At 48.5% G+C, this 24571-nt stretch overlaps 2 protein-coding genes across 5 annotated transcripts in view; one reads left to right on the forward strand and one right to left on the reverse strand.

Moving 5' to 3' along the window:
* Positions 1-3660, forward strand: part of LOC113259037 (tripartite motif-containing protein 67) — a 48520-nt gene extending 44860 nt beyond the window's left edge. For all 3 annotated transcript variants that reach the window (XM_026504184.4, XM_057307651.1, XM_026504185.4), the window contains one exon: positions 733-3660. In XM_026504184.4, coding sequence (XP_026359969.1) covers positions 733-798 — 66 coding nt within the window. In that variant the 3' untranslated portion in view covers positions 799-3660. The remainder of the gene's footprint in view (positions 1-732) is intronic.
* A 6637-nt stretch (positions 3661-10297) lies between these two features.
* On the reverse strand, positions 10298-24549 carry LOC130542822 (uncharacterized protein C1orf131-like). Of its 2 annotated transcripts, XM_057307638.1 has the most exons (7): positions 24460-24549; positions 22011-22357; positions 13302-13358; positions 12497-12592; positions 12270-12356; positions 11673-11725; positions 10298-10591 (listed from the first exon to the last, which is right to left on the reverse strand). In XM_057307638.1, exons 1-7 carry the CDS (start codon positions 24545-24547, stop codon positions 10453-10455), a joined length of 867 nt encoding a protein of 288 aa, XP_057163621.1. In that variant the 5' UTR covers positions 24548-24549; the 3' UTR covers positions 10298-10452. The 2 variants fall into 2 exon arrangements, with proteins under 2 accessions (XP_057163621.1, XP_057163622.1); XM_057307639.1 differs by lacking the exons at positions 10298-10591; positions 11673-11725 and adding an exon at positions 11732-12010.
* Positions 24550-24571: the final 22 nt, after the last annotated feature.

The raw sequence follows: 24571 nt of genomic DNA on the forward strand, positions 1-24571 counted from the left end.
CCCCTGAGAGGAGAAACGCAAAGGTGGGCTGGAAGAGACCAGTCCTAGGGGCTGTGAGTCTCCTTCTGCTCCTTCTCACTCTTCTCTGCCCCCTCTGGCTCCCACATGAAGCAGGCAGGAAAATTGCCCTTTTAGATCTCAGGGCTGGGCCGTCCTGGCAGAGGACTCAGGAGGCCCCAAAAGGACAGAGACAAAATGGGAGCCCATGGGGGGGGGAGTAATGTGGAGGCAGCACCCTTGGTTTTGAGCAGAGCCCTCCTCCCTCTGGGAGTCCTGCTTTGTGGTGCGTACCACTGGCTCTGAATATTGACAGGTCTGTGTCAAGCAGTGATTTGTACCTCCACTCATTCACAGAAGGGCTTTGAGGCAGCCTGAAATATGGGCCGTCCTCCCACAGGGTTAAGAGAACAGGTGTAGGAAAGGAATGAGGCCACGGAAAGAAAACAGAAACAATAGACAATGGGGAGAACAGTACACCTGCTGCAATGGAACGTCGGCCTTGTCTGGGCTTCTGGCCATGGGACCACGTGGGAGATCCGGGCTCAGACCACCTCCTCGGGCCAACTAGCAGACATTGCATGAGTGATACTGATCCACACAGTAAACAGCGTCGCCCACCACAGACAGAAGCCCTCGGGCTGCTGCCTGTGGCGACCCACTGTGCTATGTGAGCTGTCGGGGTTCTCGTGGTGGCCTCTCCCCCACCCTCACTCACCCTGTCTTCTGTTCCAGGTCACCCTGCACACAGGACTGGAAGTGCCAACAAACCTGGGGCGGCCCAAGCCGTCAGGCAACTAGCCTCCCAGCTCCAGCTGTTCACCGGCATCTGGGAAAAGCCCCACCACACCTCACTACGTTCAAAGAACCCATGAGGGTAGGACAATGATGTCATGGGTGCAGCCCCAGCAGCCACTGAGTATCTTAGAGACATGTTTTCTTTGGGAGATGCAGAATAGGTCTGCAAGCCATGCTTGTTGAGGCAACTGGTTAAACTGGCCACTTGAAGTGACCACTGGTCCGTGGTGAACATGGGTGTGTATGTCCCTTTCCTTCCTCCTGGACATTGCAGATACTCCCAAAGAAGGACCTTTCTCAAGGGAGTGAGAAAGCATCTGGGGTTTCTGATGATGTTTCCTGCCATCTGTTTTCAAAGCTTGCTTTTGGGGGAAGGGACGGGCACGAGGGCAGACGGGCATCCTGAGAACAGGAGGCCAGGAAGACGCTTCGGAATCCCATGGCCCAAGGGTTGACCCTTTGCCGGGACACCACTCAGTCCCGAGGCTGCAGGTTCTCATCTTCTCCAGGAAATGTTATCCTTTTGCATCTTGGTCCTGGAGTCTCCACTGTGTTATGCCCTTGCAGACCTAATCCAGGGTCGATAGCAAGGGGCATTAATTTTGACCTTCACCACTCCCATCGAACTGTTGAGAACCTTAAAATGGTTTCCTTTGGTCCTTCATTAATCACCCAGTCTCTCTGTGTCTTTCTCTCTCTCTGTCTCTGTCTCTCTCTGTCTGTCTCTTTCTCTCTTGCACACACACACACACATACCCACCCACACACGCAGTCTGCTAAAATTCATTCATTTAGTTCTTAGTTCTTAAACACAAAGGAAAACACTGACATTGGAATGATAGTGTGAGGAGTCTTCACCTGGTGGCTCTTTCTGGAACTGCAAGCCTGTCTGAGTTGCTCTCTTCCAGAGGGGGCCCCTCCCAGACTCATAGCACACAAGATTCGAGGCCCTGGGGAAGCCTCTTAGAGCCGCCTACCTTTGCTTGGAGACCCCCCTACTGTCATCCTGAAAGCAGGAGGTGACCCCAAGGGCAGGGGTGGCTCTGCCCTGGGGATGGGGGTAAGGGGGAGAGGCAGGTCCTCTGAAGAAGGCAGGAAACAGCAATATCAGCGTGTTCCTTGCCCCTCAGCTTGGGTGTGCAGGTCTGAGAGGCCCAGGCCTCCTTGCTGGGAACACAGACCTTCTCCCTGGAGATGCTCACAAGTCATTTGTGTCTCTCGGAAAGAGAGCTGGTTTTCAGGGCTTTGAGCCCGGAGCCTGCCTTGGTCCTGTCCCCAGAGCACCTTCCCGTCCCTCCTTTTCTTCCTTGTCACCTGCCACCTCCATTTTCCATCTGGTAGCGAAACGTTCTCTCTCCTTTTTGAAAGAATATATTTTATCAAGCATTTTATTTTGTCCACTTGCTGAATTGGATTTTTATAAAACTTAGCCGGTAAACCGGCAGCAACTGTGTTGACTCGGTTCTACCTGCTTGTTCAGATGCTGCCTGTGCTTTCTGAGTCACCCCGGCCAATGCTGTGTAGACCCTGCCCCTAGCAGCAGATCCGACAATCCTACCTCAGAGCCCGCGCCCTTGGACCGCAAGCTGCCTTGTCCCTGCCTTGTGGGCAGGTGTGGCCGCTAGGCCAGCTGCCCGGGGCCTTCAGAAGCTGCTTGGTGCTGTCGAAGCCTCCGTGCCCCGGTCCTGGCACCCACCTGCCAGGGGAGCTGAGGTCTTGCCTCTTCGTTCTCCGCTTGCTGCGTGGTTCCCTGGGTGCACAGGGGCGCTCCTTGTCCTGTCCCGGAGCTCTGCCAGATCCCCCCAGCTGCCAGGGAGGTCCCGCCTGGGCCCCAGGCTGCCACCTGTCTTCCTGGCAGCTGCCTCTCTCCTCTTTGCTTCCACTTGCCTTTGGTTTCACTCCTTAGCCATAGCTCCGGGTGGACTCAGCTTGGAAGGTGGGGAGGATTCCAAAAGACGCAGAGGAGCCACGGCCTTCCTGGGACGGATGAAGCGTGGCCCGTGGGTCCAGGTGTATCGGCTGTGGGAGAAGAAGGAGCAGCGCCCTGGGAGTGACACCAGGAGTAAGTGTGGTTGGGAAGACGGCGGTGACTTTCTGCCATGGGGTCCGGATGAAAGGCTGGGAAGCATCCAGAACCCCCGAAGCTGGCCCTGGCTCTGGATCGCTGGAGAGGAGCTGCTCAAGCTCAGGTGGCCTTGGTGACACCCTCAGGACAGCCAGCGCCTAGGTCAGAGGGAGACTGGAACAGGGAGAAGGGAAGGTCCCACAATGGGGGGATCTCTTTCGGAAATACAAGGTGATTTTCCAGAAGGAAGCTGCCAGAACTCCCCCACCCCCACTTTTGCAGCAGTCCCCAGCCCCAGGAGGCCCTGTGAGTGCCCGGGGCAGGCACCTTTCTACCTTTGCCGACTCCTCCAGGAGCCCAGAAGCAATACGGCCCATCCCAGGACCATCTCAGGCTGTCCTTCAGCCACCTCTCCTGTCCTCAGCACAAAACACCTTTCAGGGACAAGAACGGACTGAAGAGAGAAGGCAGGTCCGTGCCACACACCTGTGTTTTTGAGGGATTAGCCAACGAAGAAGGAATCATCAACAGCCCATGGCTTTACGTCACCCTCCCCGGAAGCCCCTGGGGTTCGGAGTAGAGGCGACGGGTCACGGGTTTCTCATCCGCCATCGAACTCCCTGTCCCTTTCCAACGAACGTGGTGGCATTTTTGTACATAAAATTATATCAAGACGATGCTTTTGTTGGGCTGGCTGAGGAATAACTCGGTGTTTGTCTATCGAGCAGTTTCAGTGAGAAAGGAATTCAAAGTAACTTAAAATGTCAAGTTCCATTGCCTTGTAAATAATGCCTCCTTCACCTAATTCTGCAGTTTGTTCTTTGCTAGTGAGCAAGTTTGGTCAAAGTGTATGCCTTTCCTTTTAGAATTAATCCTTTTTAAAACTGTCCAATAGCAACTCACTGCATAGCATCCTAGCTCCTAAGTCAAACCAAGGTAAGGTATCACACACAGCCCTGCTTCCCCCTCTCTGTCCAGTTCGGGAAGATAATGATTCTAATTAGAGTGGACATTAGTAATCCTGACCCACAAGGTAACTGACCTGAAAACTATGAAACTGTATATAGTTCTAGGCTGAATCTTCAGCCCTGTGTGAACTCTGTAGTTGTGACAGCACCCTCGGGCGCCCCGTGCCCGTTGAGAGGGAGGAGGATGGGGAGTGAGCCTGGGGAAGAACCGTAGCTCACCAGGGGCCATGGCCACAGGCCCATCCTCCTTGCTCGTGGCACCCGGGAATGCCTCCCCGCCCCTCTGTCCCCCAGAGCACTCTCAGGAAAGGAGCAGAACACAGGTTCTATGTGTCCTTCTTCTGGGGATATTTGCATTGTAGCCTTAATTCTGGTTGCAAGCGAAAGGCTTGGGCCCCTGTGAAGGCGTGTTTCAGCAGCTCTTACACAAAGCTGTTGCTGGTCCGTCCCGAGGCCACCTGCTCATGGTGAGAGAGTGAGGGTAGGGAAGAGCCCTGGGGGGGCTCGGCATGTGAATGCTGGAAAACAGTACTACAAGGTGCATGGATGATGCCAGGTGCCTCAACTTCAGCTCTACTGACGTTTTGGGGTGGGTAACTCTTACCGTTGTGGGCTCTCCTGTGCTCGGGAGGGTGGCTAGCAATACCCTCAGCCTTGACCCACGAGATGCCAGTAGCAACCCAGGTTCGCTGTGACAATTGAGTGTCTACAGACATTGCCAACTGTCCCCTGGGGGACACCCTGGTCTGAGAATCACAAAGTTATGCTACTGGTTTGTCATATGTCCGTATGCAGTGTGACGTGTAAGCACCCACCTCAGTGTCAGACAGAAAGCCTGTATCACGAGGCTGTGGGCCTTCATCTCAACACCCAAGTCCAGGATTTTCCATAGGTCTGCAGTGTTCCACCGGCTGGGGAAGGTAGGGGAAGACGGGGTGAACCAGAAGCAGCAGCCAAGCTGTCAGGTCTCACTTTGTATCTCCTGCAGAGGCCCCCCACACCACACCCCCATTCCTAGAGGGCAAAACTTGTTACCTTCTTTTTCCTTGGCCACGTTTGACTGGAAGCAACGGGAACTCCTTAATGGATTTGTGACCTTTATCTGGTTTTAAAATGGAATCAGATCTCCTTAGAAGGTATTTAAGGCTTATGCTGATTCCGGGAAATCTCCACTTTTGCAAGTAAGCCAGTAGCTGTGTTCAGGGATCACATTCCTTGGCAAGCTCTCCTTGGTGAGAACAAGATCCTGGTGGCTTTCACTTTCAGTGGACCGTAAAATAGGTAAGACTAGGTTGGGGTAGGATGTGTTGATCACACACCAAGTTCAGCCCTTAGAAACTCATCTCTTTTTAACCTGGCTCTGATATTGGCTCAGGGCATGCGTGTGGGCAAACGTCTTAAATCTTTCCGTGCCTCTGTATCCCCACCCGAAAATGGAACGAGTCATACTAACCTACCTCCTCTGATATATTGAGAGGATTCAGAATAACATTTTTTAAGGGAAAAAATATATATAGTCTTTCATCCATTGAGTCTAGGCTACTGGTTCCCATTCAGCGAATCAAGCCCGTGTGGTGACTTTCCAGAATGTTCTCTGACCACAGACAGTGTCTCAGACAGTGTCTTCCATCCAAGCCTCTTAGGACCAGGAGCATGTATTTATTACACTGCTGCCTGGCCTTGAGGAGGGAAAACTGACATTTAAAATAGGCTTCACATAACCATACAAAGCAACACAACACGCAAATGTTCCCATTGCCAGTGAGGCCTGTTTTAATGGTACTTTCTGTACAAAGTGCTGTAAACAGGCTGCGTATCAGCATTCTCATTGTTAGTCCCCATAAAACCTGGAAAGAGGTTAACCTGCCTTTCTGCCTCCTCGGTCACCTTAAGTTCTAATATCTAAGGTGTCCCCTGACCCATAGTGTAACTCCATTGTCTCCCAAGATGTCAGCAGGGGAGCAGCTGTGAGAACCAGTATCTAAGAGTAGGGTGGGAGACACCTGCTGGGTGGTCATCACAGCCCTGGGACTCCACTTGTACTACCTGCTAAGGGTGGGGGGGGGTTCCCGGCTTTCTCTCCCCCCCCCCTCAGTGAATGAGGTTGACGTCAGTTGGGTTGGGAGTTGAGACCTTACAGGAGTCTCGTCTGGAGGCATCACTCTTCTCTCAAAGAGTGCAGCTCATGGAGGGTGCAGGCTGCCCACCCGAGTCCTGGGGAAGACCCCAGCAAGGTGGGCACCACTCATCAGGCCAGGCCCTCAGGCAGGCTCTGAGGAGAGTCCAAAAAACAGACTTCAGGTTTGGAAGTGACTGCTCGTGGCTGCGGAAGCGGAAACATGGCGGGTGTCCTTTGAGTGAGAGCCCAGCCCAGGGCCGGACCTTTCCAGTTCCTCCCACACCTGGTGACTGGGCATCCTAAGCCCCCGGCTTCCTCAGCACCAAGAGGAAGTGCAGAGTGAGCAAGCAGAAGAAGTTAAATGCATGATGTAGAATTGCTGCTTTCCCACTGAACTGTGTATTAAGCATGAGAGATTTAACGTTGGCAAAAGGAATTTAAAAAGTTTGTGTCCTTGTTTTGACTGTCCACAGAACTTCCATGTCCCTGCCTTTCTTTCCCCGTTTTCTCCCTCCCCTCCCCCACCATCGCATCCACTTCCTGTGAGAGTTGTTGGTATCTGGTGGCAGCTCCTGGTCCCGTTGGTGTTCATGTCCCACTGGAAACACGGGGAGGGGGGGAGGGGGGTGTTGGGGAGGTGGGGAGGAAAGCAACTTTTTTCTAATTTTTGTATTGGTACCCACACGCGTTTGTATTTTTTGAATTGGAAACACTGTGTTTTCTGGTCTTTGGGGGTTGGTTGAACTTTGTGTATTGCCTTTTGGAAAACCTGAGTTTTATCACAGTCTTAAGCAGATTTGAAATAAATTCTTTTGACACTGCCAACAACTGAGAGACAAGGCACGGTCTGTAATTTCTGCTCAGCAGTGGGGCGTGCCTCTCACCCCGCAGGTCCTGAGCGCTGGCACGCGGCTGGGGCGGAGGCTGCAGGGCGGGAGGCCACCCTGTCTCTTACCCAGAGGGCCTGGGCCTTGTGAGGCACCAGTGTCAATGTGGCCGCGCTGCGTATGCCCACGGATCTTGGGGTGATTCCATGACTCTAGACGATAGGGTCCATCTCAAACAATGCGGAGTTCATGAATTCATCCTTGCAGGAGGTGACAGGGCTGGAAATTGGTAACAGGTAACACTATGGTTAAGATACACCCATGAATAAAACATTGGTCAGGGGTTATAAGAAACTGAGATTTTGGGGAAGACACGTCCTTCCCCCCACCCCGGGGAAACTGCTTTTTATTTTATTTTTTAATGTTTTTTTATTATATTATGTTAGTCACCATACAGTACATCCCCGGTTTCCGATGTAAAGCTCAATGATTCATTAGTTGTGTACAACACCCAGTGCACCATGCAATACGTGCCCTCCTTACTACCCATCACTGGTGGGGGAAGACACGTCCTAATAACCTATGAGCACCAAGGACACTGACCAGCCCCTTCAACCACACAGACTGAGCCCAGGTGTGCCTGACCTGAAACTCTGTCTCTTGTGGCCTGCCTCAAACTATGACCCTCAGGAGCACATGTGTCACACCCTCCCAACAGCCCCTTCGGCCTGGCCTCGCAGTCCAGTTACCTGCGGATCCCTGAACGGCTTCCCTGGGTAGGGGCGGTTGCAGACTGAGGTGAGGCGGCAGGGCATTTACTAGAGGGTGCTCTGTGGATCTTCCCCCGCAGAAGCAAAGGAAGCAGGATTGGCCACGGGGAGGTTGAGCTGTGACACAGACCCAGCAAAGGCCTCGGCCAGTCTGTGCGGGGAAGGCAGCACGGGGCTTTAACACCCTCCCCTGGATCCAGCCAGGACTGTGAGCCACCCTGGGAGGGAGGTGACGCAATCCCCGCTCAGAACAATGAAGTGGTAATTACTCGTTCCTGGAAAGGGATCTGTGTGAGGCGTCACAGCGCCTGGCACCATCCCCGTACCACAGACCTATGCTTTGCTGAAGTCTGGGGAGAAGTTCCTCCAGAATTCCCGTGAGAGAAGCTCAGCTAAGGCCAGGGGCTCAAACTACATTCCCTGCGGCTGTAGCTGGCCTTGGAGCTGCATGGGACGCTCCCGGTCAGCCTCCTCTCCTAGTCAGTCTAGATCCACTCGCCCTCACCTAGTCACCCTCTTCTCGTTGTGATCCAGACCCTCATCCCTGGGGGTCCGAGCCTCAGGTCACCAGGCCCTTCTCCCCCAGGGTTGCTGCATTTTGTCTATTTGCCATCAAAATCAGGCAAAAAGAATATGAAGAGATGGCTGAGGGGACCGCCTGCATGCAGCTTCTCTCCCTGCCCCACTGGGTGACAGCAGCCCTACCTCCTCTTGATGGTCAGGGTCACCCCTGCCAGGTGTGGCTCTTCTTGCCTGGACAATCTCTGTTCAGCGGGACATGTGTTGTGCTGTTTCTTCCTTTGAGAAGAAGGGTCTCCAGATCCATGGGGGGCAAGAGTTGTGGGGACAGGGAATCTCAAGGTCCCTAAGTGGGTCACTGGGAATAATGGTAGGGGGGCTGTGGTGTGGAGCAATGGTTGATCCACCAAACTGTGTCCAGGACTGGAAGAAACCCCCGCAAAGGGGAAACAGCAGGCTGTAGACAGTAAGGGCACACTGATCACTGCCCTGGAGCCCAGGTCCGCTCCCCTGGTGGCTGTTGCCAGAATCTTCGTCATAACCATCTTCCTTTGGATGACTGTTTTTTCATGGGGGCTTCTCTCTGCTGCTAATCTTGCTGGAAGAAACTTTCTCAAAGCGGAAATAAAAAGCATGGTCTTAAGCCTGATCTCCAGCCCTTAAAATACAGGTTTCTTTTAGCCTCTAAACGTCCGAGTATTTCTAGAGCACCCAGTGGTAACAAAACCACTCTTTCAGTATTGACTTAGTACATTAAAAAGTGAAACCAATCAAGAGGAGAAATTTATACTTGGAACTTTTCCGGAACTCACTAGCCTGTGACTTTGGTTTGGAGTCTGGCTAAGCGCTCAGCGGTTTGCGCCACGTGGCTCGGGGAGGCGGGCGTGAGGTGGGGCTGCCTCGGACCCTGGGCTCTACGTAGATAAAGAACTGACAGGTCACTTCTAGCGCCTGAGACGCTTCCTGGTGCTTTGTCACACTTGGGATCTTCCACACCTTTAAAAAAATCACTCTTAGAAACTGCCAAAACACATATCCTGCCGACTACCGCCTTCCAAAATGAATTTGGAAAATAGAACACAGACTGAGTCTCCCTTCAGCTCAGAGCTTTCGTGGAGTTCCTTGTTTGGCCATGCCTTTGCGGTCAAGTTTGAGCCACACAAGAACATCAGCCAGTTATGCTTCTCTGTTGCGATCAAAACCTTATTATTTACTAGGTTTGGATCAGAACTTTTTGGTCATAAAAAAAAAAGTCAAAATTGATTACCACCTCTGAAGACTTCTTTTGGTGTCATAAGCTTTGAGAAGTTCCAGACACTTTCAGCAAGTGCAGTATCACTAAAAAATAAATGTTTAGCCACCCAAGGTGATTATTTTGAAGATCACATTAGCCTACGTGTAGGTGTTAGGGCATAAGTTAAAGTCTCAGCTACATATACCACAAAGGTGCGTTTTATTTACTTAGCTTCTTACAAAGGACATTTTATACACTTGGGAGGCTAAAAATTACAACTGCTTTTCCCACAAGAGAGCTGCCCAATTTTCACACTGTTGGTTCTTTCATGATATAGTAACATTACACCACTTTTAGAAAATAAAAGGCAATTTGGGGGCACCTGAGTGTCTCAGTCAGTGAAGCATCCAATTTTTGATTTCAGCTCAGGTCACAATCCCAGGGTCTTGACACTGAGCCCGCACTGGCTCTGCACTCAGCCGGGAGTCTGCTTGGGATTCGCTCGTTCCCTCTCCCTCTGCCCCTCCCCCTGCTCATGTGCTCGATCTCTCGCTCTCTCAAATAAAGAAATCTTAAAAAAAAAAGGCAATTTATTTATTTTTTTTTTAAATTTATTTATTTATTTGACAGAGAGACAGCCACGAGAGAGGGAACACAGGCAGGGGGAGTGGGAGAGGAAGAAGCAGGCTTCCAGCGGATGTGGGGCTCGATCTCAGGACTCTGAGATTATGCCCTGAGCCAAAGGCAGACGCTTAATGACTGAGCCACCCAGGCTCCCCAAAAAAGGCAATTTAAACCTCATTATTAGCATTTACAAATCAATAAATTATTAAGTTAATGAAAATCACATTATAAGCAAATGCACAAAACACCAGGGAAAGCTAATCTAGCGTACGTCTCACTGGACAAAATTAAACCACCTTTTCAATTGGTTTGCTTTATACTCCCAGTGCAGCTGGCTCTTCCCACCACACGCTCATCACCATAAAACAGACACTTCAGACACTACAAATTTTATTTCTGATGTTTTTTTCCCTAAAAATAGAAAAGCAGTCTATGAAATATAAAATAAGTAAGAATAATCTGGAAGTCTTGAAGGGTCCAGTTTCAGTGCAGTGGCACTTTCCCATTCCTCTCTTTATTTTACAAAGGACTTCACTTAGCCACTCGGGAGGAATTTATTTTCTTGATATCAACCTGGCTCAGAATCAGTGTCCCATTTTTGAATTTTCCAACCTGCCCCATTCGTCCACTAGACAAAATGCTGGGAGCTGATTTCTTCTTTTTGGATTTCCTGCAGTTAAAGGGAGAGAAAGGTAGCAGAGTTATGCTTATGAAGAGGAATGGCAGCACCATCAACCAGGTGACCACGGTCTGCTCCCGCAAACTCCTGGGGTCCTCCCCTGCACACCATCCTCCCCTGCCCTACTGCAACAACCATCCGCCTTCCTGTGGTCCCTGAAACGTGCCAGCTGCCTTCCTGTCCCAGGGCCTTTGCACTAGCTTCTTCTATGCAGAATGTTCTGCTACAGATCTTTCCAGGCTGTCCCCTCCTCTTCACTCAGTTCTCAACTCAGGAGGTCATCCCCCAGAATGACATCCCAACCCTCCCACCCCCAGTGATTTTCTTTTATAATGCTTTATTGCAACCTCTTCACAGAACCTGCTGGCACCTGACATCCCCTTGCTTACCTGTTTGTATGTTTCGGGGTGTTTCCCTCACTACAATGTAAGCTCCTCAAAGGCAGGTATACTCCCCCACCCCGCGCGAACATGGCTGAATCCCTGACACCCAACACCTATACACCTGGCATGCCGGGGACCCTCAACACAGACAGACACATGTGGCCAGGACAAATGACCACCCATGTGCAAGCTCACTAGGAGTCCAAGAAAAAGGTTAAGACAAAAGAAGTCAATTTTGAAACAGTCATTCAAGGAGAGAGAAAAGGCATTTTTGAACAAAAGCTAAGAAACTAGCACGAAGCAACAGAATCAATACTCAGATCATAGCGCTCCGCCTCCCATGGTACGTCGGAGAACAAGACACAGCCTCAGACCGCACTGCCATCTGGGCAGGGTCTTAGCAGGGGTTGGGAATGTCAACCTCAGTTTCTCCATGAGTTACTTGAGCTGTCTGATCTTTGGAAATGGGAGCCTGGAGAAGATTCCTGATTCAGTTCTGAGGGAGCTGTTCGATCTGGGACAATGTCTTCCCCTGTTTTCCCCTCCCAGGAATTACTCAGAATGCATGAGGGGCAGTGAAGCCCTCTAATGGGCTAGAAACACCACGTAAACTCCAGGGTGTTACTTTCAGAACTAATCAACGGGTTTATCCAGATTATTCCTCCCCAGTACCTGAGGATGTCACTCACCTGTCTTCCTGCCCTCTCCTCTTCTTTTTCTTGAAAATATCTGTGTCTTGGGCCTGATTTCAGAATTTAAGATAATATGTGTGTCAATAATGGATAAAGGAGATTCAAAAACAGACAAGAGGTGTGTGATCAAAAGCCAGTGAGATACCATTTACTTTTCATCTTTTTCTCAAGCAGGCATATTAAACATACGCTCAGCTTCATCCTGAAACTCTTTCAAGAGTGTGAAAGGTCGTTCCAGAAGAGTCTGATGGGAGAAACATGCAATCTTCCATTTTAGGGGAAAGGGAGGGAACAGAGCATCTACCCCTCTGCGGTCTGTCACAGGCCCTTGTGTTCTGTACAACGTAAAACGTGGCATGGGAAAAAGATCACAGTGGCTGACGTGATCTGAGCAGGAACATGCTACTTCAAAGCGAGTATTCACGTGAATATGCCGGCTTCCCTGGCTAGTGTTACAGAATGAAGCTGATCTGAACAGGTGGAGAGAACGATCGCGTCACTCTGCATCTTACTGCGGTCTACACTGCTTCCCAAACAGCAGGTCTGGCATTCCACTGCAGCCAACCACAGTAACAAAAGGGCTCTTACTCGTACCGTTCTCTTTTCTTCTTCTTTTGCTGCCTTCTTTTCTTTGATTTGCTCCTGCAACACCTTGTAATTCACATAACTGTTTTTGGGAGGCTGAAATGGGGGGGGGGGAGAAACCAAAAGATATCATTTTTTATTTTGCAAGGATCTCCCAGTGACCCCTGCCCTGCCTTGCCCTGGGTGCTCCCCTTTCGTATCCTGTCTGCTGATGGAAAAAGGAAGCAGCCCCTCACCTTCGCACCCAGCATGATGGCGCGTTCCCGTTCCAAGATTCGTTCCTTCCCTTTTCCATAACCCGTGATCCCGAACCGGTGCACTTCTAAGCGAGCCTGTAGACGCAGAGAGGAATGAGCCCCGTGTGCATTCCAGGGACTCCAAGGAAGAGATCTACCCCTAGGAGTAGCCCACGTCAGACACGATGTGCTGCAGGAACTCCGTCGTGCTGTGGTTTGTGGAGCTTTGTGGAGGTCTTACATAATTTCTTACCATAACCTCACAACACTCATTCTTGTGTGGAATTTTGGACAGTTGAAGCAAAGACTTATCAGCACACAAACGAGCAACAGAATTAGGATTAAACGCAGAGCTCTGCATACTTGGATTCTCTCTGAAACAAGCTATTACCCTTCCAGGCAAGAATTTCCACTTAAAAGTACTCTCCGAACACTCTTACTCACACTGAGAAGCCATTTCTCATAGCAGCTTCAAACGCAGATCCGTGTTTATTTAAAGATGCTGCAGAGGAAGAGAAAGAGTCGCCAATGCCCACTCTTGGCAGCTGAATTACCTCCTCCTGTCTTTTTTCTCATGCATTTTAAAAACCTCGTTACAACCGCAGCACACATGCACCCCACCCTGCTTTTCTACTTACCTCTGCATCGTGGGCACTGCGGCCACCAACCAGCATGTTTTAAATGATGGCCTGATAAGCAGTGGGATTTGCTTAACCATTTCTTCAGCCATTGGACATGGAACCTTTTTTTTTTTTTTTTTTTGGTATTAAAAGTTGAAAAAAATGAACAGTTTCAAACCACATACCTTCTCTAAGTTAAATTCTTGTCTATCCACATCTTTCCCAGGGACACTAGTTTTGGTCTGAAAAGAAAAAAATTCTTATTAAGATCACGTTACTGTATCATGGGAGTATTTGTCACCAATGCAGCAGTCATGTTTTACAAAGCCCTGAAACTGGCCCAGATGCCTAAATACCAAAGGATCACACAAGCATGTTGCACAAAAGTCTTCATGGAAGAAAAATGGAGGAAAAAAAATGTTAAGGTCTCAAAGCTTAAGAGAGGAGGAGAAATTTTTTTTAAAAAATACAAAAATAAAAAAGATGATGAGAGAAACCGATGTCTGTCTCTCATAAACCACATGCAGAAGATTCTGTTCAGTGGGGGGGGGGGGGGGGATTTAGAAGAGGGTGAGTGAGCAGGGATTCTGGAAGGTAAACATTAAATATTTTTTAATTATTTATTTAAATTTTTTTTAAAGGAGAGAGAGTGTGTGCATGCAGGGGGGTGGGGAAGAGGGAGAGAGACAGAGAGAGAGAGAAAATCTTAAGGAGGCTCCACGCCCAGTGTGGAGCCCAACGTGGGGCTCAGCTTGATCTCACGACCCTGAGATCATGACCTGAGTCACAGTCAAGAGTCGGACACTTAACTGACTGAGCCACCCAGGCGCCCCTAAACATTATATTAAAAAACTCTTTCTCTCCCTTTTTGTTCCCATCCAGCCATTAAAATAATGGCTAACAAAACTCTCTTAACTAAATATTTCCTTCAGGAACATCACATTTCTAGAAATGGAGATTTGTTTTATAATTCCCAATGGAAAATAATAAGGCTGCAAATGCGTTCAAAGCACATGACTCTTTACATTGATACAGCCACTAGCTCTGGTTACCAGCCAGACTGACCAAAGCTTGAGGTTTTAAGGAAATGCGTCATCACCTCTGGCTAACAGCAGTGGTCACTACTCAACCCCAAACACCACATCTGGACCAACAGGAAGCAGGCTCTAAAAGTCGTGAAGCCTCTAGAGAACGCGCCCTTCTCCCTCAGGGGACAATGGTGAAGAGTGATGCTCGCCAGGGTAGGAGCTCCTGCTCAGCAGGGGGCGCTGTGTTGGGACACCGCAGTGCCGTGCCCTACACCATGCCCTACACCATGCTGAGAGGCCATCTACAGGTCTCGTGGTCTCCCTTCTCCCAATGGGAGCTGTACTTCAGCTTATCCTGTATTTTGGGTGAGTGGGTCGGTCACTGAATGCTTCCCCAGGTGACAGGCTCTCTCCATGAGGCCGTGTACTGACCTCACAGAGGGGTTCTTACCATGACAGTGGGTAAAGCATGCAGTGGTATAAATGTTAGCAAGGTCCAGGAAATAGGAAGACGCGGCCAGTGCTCTGAGTATTAAACTAACCCACTATGGAACAGTGGCCCCCAGGCAGTCACCCCAGCGCGCTCGTCAGCTAGCACACTGCACGCTGACTCAGCTGGACAGACAGAACACGGCGCCACGGAGGAGGACGGCCATGCTCTAAGCACGTTGTCCTGCTCTGTGCTCGCTGTCACAGCAAATGCATCTTCCACGTTACTTTACCAAGATCCCTGACTTTGATGATGCTTACGATTTCCTTCAGTCACGTATTTCACAGAATCAAATGCCTTAATTAAGACCACGGGCACATGAAGGACGCCAGGTGCTTCCGTTCCTCTACCCCAGAAAGAATTATTTCCTCTTCCGTGGCTGGAAAAAAATTCTGTATTTACCCTGAAGTGAAAAAGTCTTTTCCACTGGCATGCACACCTAACCTATTTAATATGATAAATACTGACACGACTTCTGAAAAACAAACGGCTTTAAATCTTAATGATTTCGGGATCATCCCGATCCTCAAATTCAAATTTTATGTTAAAAAGAAAAACTGCGGGGTGCCTGGGTGGCTCAGCATTAAGCGTCTGCCTTCGGCTCAGGGTGTGATCCCAGGGTCCTGGGGTCGAGCCCCGCATCGGGGCTGCTTCTCCCTCTCACACTCCCCTTGCTTGTGTCCCTTCTCTCGTGGTCTCTCTCTGTCAAATAAATAAAATCTTAAAAAAAAAAAAAAAAAGAGAGAGAGAGAGAGAAACTGTATGTGGTTCACAGATCTCCAAATATCCATGAAACATGTGCCTCCTTTTCTAAAACTGAAATAGTTCTTTCTCTCTTCTCCCCTCCCATCCGTCCAGGGAAGCAGTGGCTAACTAGTCTTCTGAGTGAACATTTCACATTCAGGAGCATGAGATTCCCAGCATTACTGGAGATGTCACCGATGCCCTGGGCTGCCCCGCTGTCAGAAGATCAGCGTGAGGAAGGAGCAATCTAAGAGGACCTAAACGCTGTAATAAAATTCTTGGCCACCTGCGTGACAGTCACTGTGGGGCTGAAAGCAGCCCACAGAGGAGAGGGGCAGGCCTCTGACGTCCCCGCTCTCCCCAACGCCAGCCCCACAGAATTCCCAGTCCCCACACACTGGCCTCGGTTCATCCGGGCTGTGGGGACACCTGGGCCGAGGGCCCGCGCGGGCCTGGGTGGCAGCTTCAGTGGGACATAGATACCTTGCCACTCCCAAGTCCTCTGTGAACATTTCGCCAGAGATATCTCAGCTTTGCAGCTCTTGATGTGTTTGAGAAAGGTCCAGATTCTACATCTTTGTTTATCATAAAAGCAAACATTTGGAAAATAATTCTTAGCTCACTATTTTGTGATGCTGAGTCCATAAGCATGACCCCACCAACAACCAACTTTTATTCACAGCTTTTAAGACCTTTCAGTCCATCAGTCACCACATATTGCCTGACTTGGAAGACATCAGCACTTCTCCCTGTCCGCTTTGCCCCAGTGCTCAGTCTGCAGCAGCGGGCTTACCACCTGCGGGCGCCAGTGGTCCTCCCTGGCTTTCAGGCTCTGCTGCCTGCCTTAAGTTAGGTAGGGCTACGTGACTTTGTCTGGCCTAAGAAGTGTGAATATGCCCCCACCACAAGGCACCTCGAAGAGCCAGCCGTTCATCAAGCCCCCTCCTTCACCAAAGCAACTAAGAGTCTTCCAGACAGTGGAGCCCGTTATCCTGGGTCCCTAGATGAGGACGGCGTGGAGCAGCACGTGCTGTCCTTGCCAACCCTGACGGACGTGTAAGAATAATTAACTTTTGCCTTCAAACCACTAAGATGGTTTGGGACTATGTTACCAAACCACAGCCTTATCTATCCTGACCCGTAAAGCTTTACTGTCCGGCACACGGGAAAGAGAAACGTTTACAGATTTTGAGAACTTGCATGTTAGGCTCCGAAGAAAGCAGCAAGCTATAAAATGATGGAAGAGTTTGGGGGTGCGGGAGGAAGGCCGACAGTCCTCCAGGCTCAGTGAATGCGTCCATGAGCTGGCTGGCTGACCACGGCTATTTTCTGCTGCACTGGTTAGATTCTTTTATTCTACTGGTTACTGTCCAACCTTTGTCCCATGAGAGAGTAGTTGGGGAAATAAACACTCTCTTTTTAGCCATCACTGGATTTGCTGAAGAACAGGGTTGTGGAACAAAGGTAAAGGGTGCCCTGGAGTGTGGAGGATTTCAGCGTTGAGCCCTAGGGAGCGATCTAGATACTGCAGAGACTACGAGGGCAGTAAGACCCTGCGGTGGTAACGTGGGGACAGGTCTTTCTAGTGAAGCTTCTGGGTCCGCGCGTTTGTGTTACTCAAAGGACGTGGAGCCTAACCTAACCCGCTCTCTCTCTCTCTGGTGGAGCAGCTTGCAAGCCAGAAATCCTGGGGTCTGAACCTGAGCTCCGGTTCTTACTTCACATCCACAGTCCTTTCTGTGAATCCTTAGAAAATTCAGAGGCTTTCACACTTTAGAAAGGTAATACTGCGAATCTACTGAATACAATATACCACTTCCGGTGGGGGCCAAGACCATAACCCGTGATTAAGTACACTCATATTTCTGCCAGAATATCTATGAATATTCATGCCAGACGGAACAAACAGAAATAATTCCTAAGCCTCACATGAGTTCAGGTCAGGTTTTGCTGCAAAATAAATCTGCACCAAGCCTCAAAACAAAACATAACTAAAACTCTGATTTCCGAAGTTCCGGGGTTCTAGAATGGCAGATAGGGGGCGGCCGACTGTTTAAACACGGGCACGTATCTTAACCTCTCTAGGCAGCACTTTTCTCTGTAAAATGAAGACAGGACACAGAATTGTGAGGATTCAGTGAGATAATGAACTAGTGAAAGGAAGTAATCATTGGGGCAGTAGCAAGCACCCGTAAATCTTAGTTATTATAGTGATTTGCTACGTGCTTAGTAGCGGTCTGCACGTACCTGCGTCCAGGCCGCAGAAGCCAAGAGCCCCTTCGGATCTAGAGTCCACTGTTCTATTATTTCTATTATGTCTTTCTTACCTCTTTTCTCTGGAGGCTGCAAAAGAGGCTAAGGTTCGGGACACAGATGATGCAAAAGTGCAGAAAATACCGATAAGATGTATCAGTCAAGCAACGCTTGGATCATTTTCAGCCACACCTGGTGCTTTTTCATTCTTCCTCCCAGGAAGCCTTGCACTCATTAAAGAGCAGTTAAGGGGCGCCTGGGTGGCTTAGTCCTTAGGCGTCTGCCTACGGCTCAGGGCGTGATCCCGGCATTCTGGGATCGAGCCCCACATCAGGCTCCTCCGCTATGAGCCTGCTTCTTCCTCTCCTACTCCCCCTGCTTGTTTCCCTCTCTCGCTGGCTGTCTCTATCTCGGTCGAATAAATAAAATCAAATCTTTAAAAAAAAAAAATGGTGACCAAGTTCCCTGATTAATCCATTAAATGGGGTGATGTCGGGGGAGGGTTTCCCCACATAGCCAATAAGCTGTACTCCCATACCAGCTACAATTCAACTCAATCGTGACACTCTACCTGGAAATGGTATCAGATTGCACAGGTTAAGGGCTCTGCCCTACAAGACTGCCACCCACTTCTTTCACCAGCTGCGAGCCCATGTTGTCATCTGTGCGTGCTTCTGACCCACCACCAACAGATTAGCAGTTCCCACAACCCCCTCCTTGGGTTCGATTAGTTTGCTAGAGCGGCTCACAGAACTCAGGAAAGCCAGCTAACTTACCAGATTGCTGGTTGATTATAAAAGGATATAACTCAGGAACAGGCTGATAGGGGGGATGCACAGGGTGAGGTATGTGGGACAGGATGGGGCCCTTCCATGTCCTCTCTGAACATGTCACTCTCCAAGCACCTACACATGTCACCAACCCAGCTTTCCAAACCCCTGGGTTTCTACAGAGGCTTCATTATGCAAGTATGACGAATTTAATCACCAGCCACAGGCAATTAATTCAACTTCCAGCCCATTTCTTCTCCCCAGAGGTCAGGGAGATGGTACTGAAATTTCCAAACCTATAATATAATCATGCAGTTGATTCTCCTGGCAACCTGCCCCTTCCTTCACTGCTTCTCCAATTCACTGGTTACAAAACATACCTTTACTGCTCTCATCACTGAGGGAATTACAGGGGTTACAGGAGTTCTATGCCGGAAATGGGGGACAAAGACCAAATAAATAAATAAATATATATATATATATATATATATATAAACTTTTTTCATATATATAGGCCAAATATATATATATAGAGAGAGAGACCAAATATATATATATATTTCATATCTTACTATAAATCACCATAGCACACCATGAACACCTGTTTTCAATACACAATGCTGTTTAATCGCAGTATATATGTCATAGATCTAAGTTCCAGGGAAAGAAGGTCACTCCCTGGGTTCGGGCAGGACCAGCTGGGTTGTCCAACATGTCAGTACCTCTCAAGTATTCTCCAAAGACAACCAGCTGACTCCACGCAGGCTGTCATTATCTTATTAGACATCTGGGCTGATTGCACATCTGTCTGAACTGTCTACAACGACCCATAAGCTTTCAGAGAACAGGGGCCACAGCTATCATTTACCACGATATACAAACTCTTGGCATAGCATCACGTATCTTAATTACTCCCAACTGACTGACTATTCCTTAGCTGGCACTCCCTCTATGCATTAATAACCAGCGTTCTGGTCATTTGTATTTGTTTACATGTTGCAAGAGCAACATCCTAAAGTCTTTTTACAGGCGTATCTGTTTTTATAGTGTTCATTTTCTGTCTCCTTGGCCGGACACATTCATGTGTTCAAAGGGATACATTTTAAAAAGTAGGAAAGGGCGGAACGCCAAGAACAACTGAAAAATTTCATTAAGGTCAGAAAATCCAAAATGTTGGACGAGCCGAGGTTCCTAAGAAAAGCCACCTACAACGAAAAAGGGATCAGTCGGAACGGGAAGAAAAAGAACCCAACAGCCTGCAGCAGATGTGCTATTAGTAAGAGACAGAAATGCACTCATTCAATGCCAACGTTTTTGTCCTTTCGATTAGAAAACTTTCCATTCTAGAAAGAACCCAATGAGCCTAAGAGGAAACAGAAGACCAAGGCATCTGAAGAAATGAGGGAGGGTACTCAGATGCTTTGTTAGTTAAATTCTCCAAACACAGAATTACATATAATGCAAAGCAGTGTTCAACCTTTTTCACTGCATGGCACACACAGAAAATACTAGTATTTGTAAGGTGCACGAGGGTTCCCTGTGGTAATACTGCTCACCGTAAGCTTCCCTGGCTGGCCAGCATAGGAACTCTGGCTGGCTGAAGGGCCCAGGAAATCCGCTTCCTGGCCTGCCTGTAACAGCTCCCAGTGCCCCAATATTTGGAGTAGGAGTTGGAAACTGACCTAGAATCCTAAAATAAAGGTAGATGATTACAAAAACCACTATTAGTCTTCGAGGGAGACATGCTGGTGAGCATGACGTGAAGAGCTACCTGAATGCTAGGAAAGATGACGCAGCTGGTTTTTTTAAACCATAAAAAAGATGTGGTAAGCGCTGGATGTGCTCACACACATTCGCCAAGAATGGTACAAGCCCGACTGTCTTTGAATTGTGGTCTCCAAAAAAAGACACGTCCATGTTCTAATGCCCAGAATCAACGAATGGATCTTATTTGGAAAAAGGGTCTTTGTAGTGTCATTAAGGATCTCATGACAAGACCGTCCATCCTACATTTCGGGTGGGCCCTAAACCCAATGACAGCTGTCCTTCTACGAAAAAGGGAGGGGGAGATCTGAGACTCAGACATACAGAGAGGGCCACGTGCAGACGGAGGAAGAGTTGAGGGTGATGCAGCCACGAGCCAAGGAATGCTTAGAGCCTCCAGAAGCTGGAAGAAGAAAGGACAGATTCCCTTTCAGAGGGGAGTGTGCCCAGCCAACACCTTGAGTTTGGCCTTTCTGGCCTCCAAAACTGTAAGAGAGAACATTTCTGCCCAGCAGCCTAGGAAACGAATACAATCCCCTTTCCCTTTGATGATAGATGGAAATTTACAGGACATGAGGAAAATAACAGAAACAGAATATCCGGATTTTTGCAATGAATTTGACAAAACCATAACACCCTGGTGGGAAAAGTTGGATAAGCAACTACACCTTTCTCCTGGACTGAATTTTGAGTGAGACTTACAAATTCAGTCTGAGAGAGAATACTGGTCAGTGAAATCCAACTGTTTTCCATCAGAATGTTAAGTTCCTTGAGAGAAAACAGTTTTGCCCCTTTCGTTCAATGCTGTATCCTGATGCCTAAAACAGCATGAAAGGTCCACTCAGCAGGCTTGCGTTTCTTAATCTCTGCACATTCCTAAGGCAGTCTTGTTTTCAGAATTGGCCCTTGGCTGGTTCCTGGGAGCTGACCAATTGTCTGATAAGAGGATTTTTGCATCCCCAAGGCCTTGAGCCAAGCCACACCAAGTCTGACTAGATTGTTTATACTCACAATGTGATTTATGGCGAATACCCACTTTTTTTCTGGAGCTTCAATAACTAAGGTCAGTCTGCATATCTGCATAACTGATCTCCAATAGAAACTATGGACACCGAGGCTGGGGTGAAATTCCCTGGTTGACAACACTTCCCACATGCTGTCACAACTCACTGCTGGAGTAATGAAACACATCTCCTGCAACTCCACTGGGAGAGGACATCTAGACATTTACACCTGGTTTCCTCCAGACCTTGCCCCAGGCACCTGTTTCCTTCACTAGTTTTACTCTGTATCCTTTAGCTATAGTAATTTGTAACCATCATGGTGAGTACATGCTGAGTGTCGAGTCCTGTGAGTGCTTTTAGCAAATCCTCAAGCCAGAGGGTGGTCTTGGGGACCCTTGACACGGTCTAAAAAGATACCCATCTAGGGGTGCCTGAATGGCTCAGTCGGTACAGCCTGCAACTCTTGATCTTGGGGTCATGATGAGTTCATGCCCCATGTTGGGTGTAAGATTCCTTAAATGAATAAAAACTTTATTTTTTTATTTTTGATAAAAACTTTTTAAAACAATTTTATTGATTTATTTGAAAGAGACAGAGAGAGAGAAAGAGAGAGAAAGCACAAGCAGGGGGAGGGGCAGAGGGAGAGGGAGAAGCAGGCTCCCCGCTGAGCAGGAAGCCTAGATCCCAGGACCCTGAGATCATTACCTGAGCTGAAGGCAGATGCTTAACCGACTAAACCACCAAGGCACCCAAACCTTTTTTTTAAGAAAAAAAAGATACTTCTCTAAAACTGCAATATCAGGGTTTTCACCACGTACATATAAACTAACCAACTCGTTACCTGTGTGCTCTCATCTTGATCCAGCTTCTCTTTTCTTTTCTTATTTCTGCTGTGAAATTCTACCACTTCTACTGGCTCCCCGCTGTTCTTCAGGGTTGAGGGAGATACTGCAGCACTAGGGACTTCTGGTCCTGAAGGGGAACCAGTGGGGGACACAGCAGGAGCACGCTGCAGCTCTTCTCGGAGTTCCTTGAAGAAGTTGGAGGCACTCTTCCTTTGGCCTCTTACAAGAGAATCGGGTAGGGGAGCTGGCTCTGTTGCCATGGCCATTGGAGTCCCGGCACCTCTCTTCTTGTTTTCTCCTCTCTTTCTGATCCTTTTCTGTTCTGCTTCATCCTCTGTCTCTCCTGTTTGTTCAAACACAGAGTGGAAAAATAAATAGCTTTGGTTTTATCAAATGGTCAAACCATGTGAATGCGCTTGTACATACGCCATGGCTATCAACACCCAGACATACAAAGAAACAAAAGATTTATTTTTCTTCAAATGGTGTTGTATTTGCACGCTTTTTTTTTGTATTTTTATTTATTTTTAAAATTTTAATTCAATTAATTCACATATAATGTATTATTGGTTTCAGAAGTACACGTCTGTGATTCATCAGTCTCATATCACTGGGTACAGTGCTCATTACATCACATGCCCTCCTTAATGCCTATCACCCAGTTACCCCAATCCCCCACTCCCCTCCCCTCCAGCAACCCTCAGTTTGTTTCCTATGATTAAGAGTCTCTTATGGTTTGTTGTATTTGCACAACTTGTAGAATCCAAGATGTGCCATCATTTGCTAAGTAACTATATTCATGTCTGACTCATGACACAATTACTTCAGCCCTTACCTCAGTCCATACTAACAGCGAGCTCAAGGCAATGGGCCCCGGGGAACTGGTAATCCCAGCTGGCTCATGCTTTGCACTAAAAATGTCTGCCAGTGCAGCTGGTGTTTTGTTTTTTAACACTCTCTAGGGTTACAGGTGGGTATTAGTCTTCCCATTCTTTTTTCACTTATGAATTAAGATGAACCTACAAGTGACTCAATTTGAACACATTTATTTTCTATGAAATCCCTTTATCTCCTCTTTGTTTCACCTGTTCAATTCTGATCAGTCACCTGAAGGTTCTGACTCATTACTCACCCACGGTGCCAACCAGTATCACAGTGCTCCCTAAATATAGGCTGATCATTTATGTTTACTTATATTAAGGGTCATCTAAACTTTGGCACTGGGCACCTAAAAATAGGTAGTTACAGCCCAAGCCTTCAGAGCTCCTCACATACTTTCAAGCCTGTGCTAACATAAACTGTATTTAGGATTTGGAAGAATTATCTTTTCCTCTAGTTTTTAAACTTCTCAAGGCCAGAGACTAAGTCTCTCTGTCCTCTGATATTCCCAAGGGCGCAAGATGTGTCCACAGGACAGGTCAATTTAAGGGGAGGGACCAGGGCTAGAGAGTCTGGGGAGTGGAACCCAGGCTCTGCAAATCAATAGCTAGGTGGACTTTGATAAGTTTTTTAACCCCTAATGCTTGTTTATACATTTGTAATAAATGGGATTAATGACAGTATGTATTTCACCAGGAAGCAAAGATTAAGTGAGTAAATACATGAAAGACATGGACTACATGGCAAATTCTCTATACTAATTAGCTATTATTTTTACTGTGTAAGTGAGCTTAGAATTTTGAGCAATGGCTCCAAACTACAATAGCTTTTGCAACAGCAGGTTACAAATTTAAGAAATGTTTGCTCCTTAAAGACACTAATGCCTAGGCTAGCTCTTGCCTGAACAAGGGATGTCACCTAACCTGGAACAAATTCTTCAGAGTGTGTGGAACTGTCTTCCTACTAAAGCGCCAGATGGTTGCCAATCTTGAACAACCGTTTTTCTTTCCTTTCTCCGAGCAAGATAAAAGGAGAGGCTGGCCAACTTAGTGGAAGAAAAGGTTGTGAAACGCTTCACATGAAAACCTTGTCCGAAGTCCGCGAGGGAGGAACACACTAAAGGCTGGGGCTCTAGGGTGACAAGGTGGTACGAACGCACCAGGGTCACGCGTGGCTGGAAGGGTGGTGTGGGGGATGCGGGCTTCCCAGAGGGCCGGGAAAAGTGATAGGGTGGGCTATTTCCGAGAGCCCAAGGTCCCATTTGATCACACCCTGTAAGGCTGAACGCCTTGGTGACGAGCAACTAGGTTGGTGCCCACACTCAGGGACGACTTGCGAGGCTTGATCCATGAAGAATAACAAAAGAGCGCAATCGTGAGGCGGGGGGGGGGGGGGGACCTCTGTCGGAGGTGTGTGCTGGACTCGTCATGGGAACCAGGGCGGAGTAGCTGAGAAGTGCTCCACGTGCAAGAACCGAGAGCCGAGGGCGGCCCAGTTCCGAAGGCACAGCAGACCCTCAGCTGTCAGTCCACTCTCTCCACGTGGGCTGCAAGACCCTGCACTCACCAAAATCGTAGAGGTTCCGGAGCAGGGAGTCCAAGAGTGTCTGAGAGCCGGGAGGCGCGCTGGCCCCCAACCTCTGCTCCTGAGCCATGGCGGGGGCGGCGGGGGTAGGTGC

This window comes from Ursus arctos, unplaced genomic scaffold (genome assembly GCF_023065955.2).
Source record: "Ursus arctos isolate Adak ecotype North America unplaced genomic scaffold, UrsArc2.0 scaffold_53, whole genome shotgun sequence".
Classification (NCBI taxonomy): domain Eukaryota; kingdom Metazoa; phylum Chordata; class Mammalia; order Carnivora; family Ursidae; genus Ursus; species Ursus arctos.

Coding starts and splice junctions, on each gene's coding strand:
- LOC130542822 (XM_057307638.1), bottom strand. CDS start 24,547: ATGGCTCAGGAGCAGAGGTTGGGGGCCAGCGCGCCTCCCGGCTCTCAG. Junction 22,358..24,459: donor CCGGAACCTCTACGATTTTG/GTGAGTGCAGGG, acceptor TTGAACAAACAG/GAGAGACAGAGGATGAAGCA. Junction 11,726..12,269: donor AAGAAGAAGAAAAGAGAACG/GTACGAGTAAGA, acceptor TTCTGAAATCAG/GCCCAAGACACAGATATTTT.